We start from the raw sequence: 4,527 nt of genomic DNA, 5'->3' as shown, positions 1-4,527 counted from the left end.
GAGTTGAGAGTGGTAAAGAATATCTGAAATGATGGCACACACTCATTAAAGCCCCTCCTGTCTTTTTTATTTTGATGGATGTACACAAATATAAAATTAACTCTGGAGTGGCCATGCATTTGCCTGATGTAAGTGGAGTTTGGTTCATAGTGCAACATGAAAAATATTTTGAAAAATATTTTTCCAAATAATATAAATGAAAATCACATTCTTTTTTTTAAAAAAAATATTAAAATGTTTCCAATGCACACTCTTAAATTATCTCAGGTTTTCACTATGATTTTCAATGTTTTCTCTTATCTACCCTAATTTTAGCCCTCACTACTGATTGATGGTTAATCATACTGGAAGAATGCAAGAGGGGAACAGAACCCAGGTGTCCGAGTTCATTCTCTCAGGATTCACAGATCGTTCTGAAGTGGAGATACCCTTGTTTTTGCTCTTCCTATTAATTTACCTACTGACAGTGATGGGAAATCTGGGTATGATTGTGTTGATCCAGACAGACTCCCTTTTGCAGTCTCCAATGTATTTTTTCCTTAGCAACCTGTCCTTCATTGACATTTGCTACTCCTCCATCATCATTCCCAGGCTGCTATATGATCTCCTTACAGAGAGGAAGGTGATTTCGTACAATGCATGTGCGACCCAGATGTGGTGCTTCACCCTCTATGCTACAACCGAGTGCTACGTTCTGGCTGCTATGGCTTATGACCGTTTTGTTGCCATCTGCAAACCACTGGTTTATCCTATTGCCATGGCCAGAAACATCTGTCTTCAGTTTATGGCCGGGTGCTACCTGGTGGGGCTTGTGAATGCTATTGTTCACACCTGTGGAACCTTTAGTTTGTCTTTCTGTGGTCCCAATGTAATTAGCTCCTTCTATTGTGACATCCCTCCTTTGTTGCGACTCTCCTGCTCAGACAACTATGTTTCCAAGGTTGTACTCTTTGTCCTTTCCACTTTTGTCGTGGTAGGGAATGCAATTATTGTTCTTGTGTCCTATGCTTATGTCATCTCTGCCATCTTGAGGATGCGGTCATCCACAGGCAGACAGAAGACCTTCTCAACCTGTGCCTCACACCTGACTGCCGTTGTACTGTATTACGGGTCCTTGACCTTCATGTATGTGCAGCCTGGAGGCATTGAGGCAGTGGAGCAAGACAAGATTGTGTCCGTCTTCTACACCATTGTGATCCCCTTGGTGAACCCCATGATCTACAGTCTGAGGAATGAGGAGGTGAAAAGAGCCCTGAAGAAAAGACTAAGCAATAATATCTTACTCCCACAGCAAAAGCAGTGAATATTCATGTGGTTCTTGTTGTTAAAATGTTGTCCTATCTTGCACCTTTGTCTCACACAAGATTGAATCTGAGCCAAAATATATCAGAAGTCATTTTTCTAATAGAGAGAAAATATCACTGTTTCCCCATTTCAGGCTGGGTACATTCTCATCTCTGCTGCGACATGCCAGGAATTGAACTATGGCTTCCTACCCCTTTTTTTATTTGTCTCCAGAAATATATGAGAAAACTCTTTAAAAATAGCCCATTGATGGGTCTTGACCCCAACCCATCTTGCACATATATCTAAATTTGGGTCCCCTATGTGTTGGAAGGTATGTATGGAAAGAGCACATGTAGTGGTCTTGCAAACTTGTATACGAATTTTAAGAAGAGTTAATGAAAGAAATTTCTGAAATACTAGTTGAACTGTTGCCTTTAAACCCGTAACTATGACTTTTATCCATTTCTGATTTGTTTAATACAGACTTAATATGTAATTCTGTGAACTGCCCTAAGACCCCTGGGCATAGGGTGGTATATAAATTCAATAAATAAATAATAAATAAACAAACCGCTTACATTTTTCCCCCCTAACAGGAGCTGCTCATTTGACAATATCACAGGGCTGGAAGGTGTCCTCAGGTTTTTCTTTAAATATTTGGTTCTATAAAGTAATGCTTGTTCCCATTTTTGAGAAATTGACTTATACATTAAAGGTATATCCAGATCTAGGTAAACCTATGGATCTTGCTTCCATTTTGTGGCCATTTGTTACCGGTACTTACTGTATATAATACACCAATCATGGGGGTGGCAAGTCTCAATGAAATATGACTCTACAGTGGTACCTCTGGTTACATATGCTTCAGGTTACAGACTCCGCTAACCCAGAAATAGTGCTTCAGGTTAAGAACTTTGCTTCAGGATGAGAACAGAAATCGTGCTCCGGCGGCATGGCAGCAGCGGGAGGCCCCATTAGCTAAAGTGGTGCTTCAGGTTAAGAACAGTTTCAGGTTAAGTACAGACCTCTGGAACGAATTAAGTACTTAACCCGAGGTACCACTGAATTTGGTATTCATAACATTTGTTTTGTACCAGTTCTGTATCAGTTTGGTTTTTGTTGTAAGATCTAATTCAGTGTGTGGTCTGCATGATTAATCCCCTGACTTGGCAAGGAACAAATGGTAAGGTTCTGGTCATAGACCTTTGTAGAGCTCTATTGGTTTTCTGAAAGCTTTAAAGAAGTAGCAGCCCTTGTTTCCATTGGTAGAAACCTGCTGGGAAATAGCCAAATGATTAAGTTAGTTAGGGTATTTAAAAACACAAAGACCAGAAAAAATTCTTGTCTTGCCCTCAGATAAAACACCTGTTTAATTGGCCAAAAGCCTATTGAAGGAAATTTACTAGAGTTTCAATGTGTTCTTGGACCCGTTGAGGAAATTGATTGATTGTAAAGAGTTCTCTTTTGTTTTCTAGTTGGAATGTCAAAACATAGGCTGTAAACCTGTGCAATATACTTGGCGAAAGAATCAAACTTTATTTAGGACATTGGTTTCTGGTAGTCATCGTTTTGGAATCCATTAACTCCATTCTCCAGTCTAATATATACCAGCAGAGAAACCATTTGTCAACTGTCAATCCTTATGTTGCAAATATGTATCAGCAGGCTTTGGGTGGGAAAACCCAAAGGATTGTAGAAGTATCCAAAAGACAACAAACCTGGGTGGCTTGGGGAAGACACAAAAACAGACCAATGAAGAACATGGTCAGTGGCTGGAATACACTGTTTGTGATCCTCCCTGCTCTTCTCCTTTGCATCTTGGCACCACTCCACTCCCCCAGCCCTTGCACCTCCCAATTCTTTAAATCAGTGGTGACCAACCTTTTATGCCAGACTGAGCCCAATGGTAAATTTGGGATTTTGAGTGAGTGAGTGAGGTGGGCTCCTGGTGGTAGGGATGGTTCTTGACACAAAATAACTGCCATGAGCGGATGTAGCTTGAAAAAAATGGGGGAATACTACTGTTCCTATATACGTATGTGGATTTATCCATATTTAATGTTTTCTTTTTCTAGATGTTAACATCCATTTCACTGAAGAGGTAGGTGAGGCTGGTGAAGTCAAAGACTTTCAGACAGCCTTCTAATACTACCTTTCCAAGTGTTTGCCTTACACCCCCTTTTCCTTTTTTGCTGTTGCTTTAGTCTGCAAGCCTGGGGTTAAAGACTGATCAAGGGAAGTAATAGTGCCACTGTATTCTGCTCTGGTCAGACCTCACCTGGAGTACTGTGTCCAGTTCTGGGCACCACACTTCAAGAAGGACACTGACAAACTGGAACGTGTCCAGAGGAGGCCAACCAAAATGGTCAAAGGCCTGGAAACAATGCCTTATGAGGAACGGTTAAGGGAGCTGGGCATGTTTAGCCTGCAGAAGAGGAGGTTAAGGGGTGATATGATAGCCATGTTCAAATATATAAAAGGATGTCACATAGAGGAGGGAGAAAGGTTGTTTTCTGCTGCTCCAGAGAAGCGGACACGGAGCAATGGATCCAAACTACAAGAAACAAGATTCCACCTAAACATTAGGAAGAACTTCCTGACAGTAAGAGCTGTTCGACAGTGGAATTTGCTGCCAAGGAGTGTGGTGGAGTCTCCTTCTTTGGAGGTCTTTAAGCAGAGGCTTGACAACCATATGTCAGGAGTGCTCTGATGGTGTTTCCTGCTTGGCAGGGGGTTGGACTCGATGGCCCTTGTGGTCTCTTCCAACTCTATGATTCTATGACTGTCTTACCACTGATATTTGTAAGCTGCTCACAGAGACTTTTGTCAGTTGAAGAATGGGGTTAAAAAGCTCTAAATGAATAAACTTGGATGGTGATAGAGGGTTGTTCTCAGTGTCTAATTTGAATTTTCTCAAGATGTGGCAACAAGATGTTTTAATTAGGTCCACAGAGCATTTCTATTGTTATGATATCCAAAAGGACTTCCAAAACCAACTATAAAATCCTTGTTTCTCCATTGGAAGTCACACTTCCCCTTGACTCCTTTTAATATTAAGCCTTGACCTGCTAAAACTGAAAGATTAAACCAGAAACATGGACCATATCAGAGGAGAGTCACTGAATGATCTACAAAACTTTTTTATTTCATGCACATCACTGCTAAAGCCAAAAGGTAAGGTGCTAATCATAGACCTTTCCCACCCCAATCAATACCAGCCCAGAACTCATTCTTCAAGCG

General features: G+C 41.0%; 1 protein-coding gene across 1 annotated transcript; it reads left to right on the top strand.

The window, feature by feature from the left end:
- Window positions 1-352: 352 nt before the first annotated feature.
- LOC310684062 (olfactory receptor 5AR1-like) lies at window positions 353-1,303 on the top strand (the record flags this gene model as incomplete). The annotated part of the gene is made up of 1 exon (XM_083454512.1): window positions 353-1,303. One exon carries the CDS (start codon window positions 353-355, stop codon window positions 1,301-1,303), a length of 951 nt encoding a protein of 316 aa, XP_083310638.1.
- Window positions 1,304-4,527: the final 3,224 nt, after the last annotated feature.

This window comes from Podarcis tiliguerta (assembly GCF_965153285.1).
Source record: "Podarcis tiliguerta genome assembly, chromosome: 1".
NCBI lineage: Eukaryota > Metazoa > Chordata > Lepidosauria > Squamata > Lacertidae > Podarcis > Podarcis tiliguerta.
This window is presented reverse-complemented; position numbering and strand designations above follow the sequence as displayed.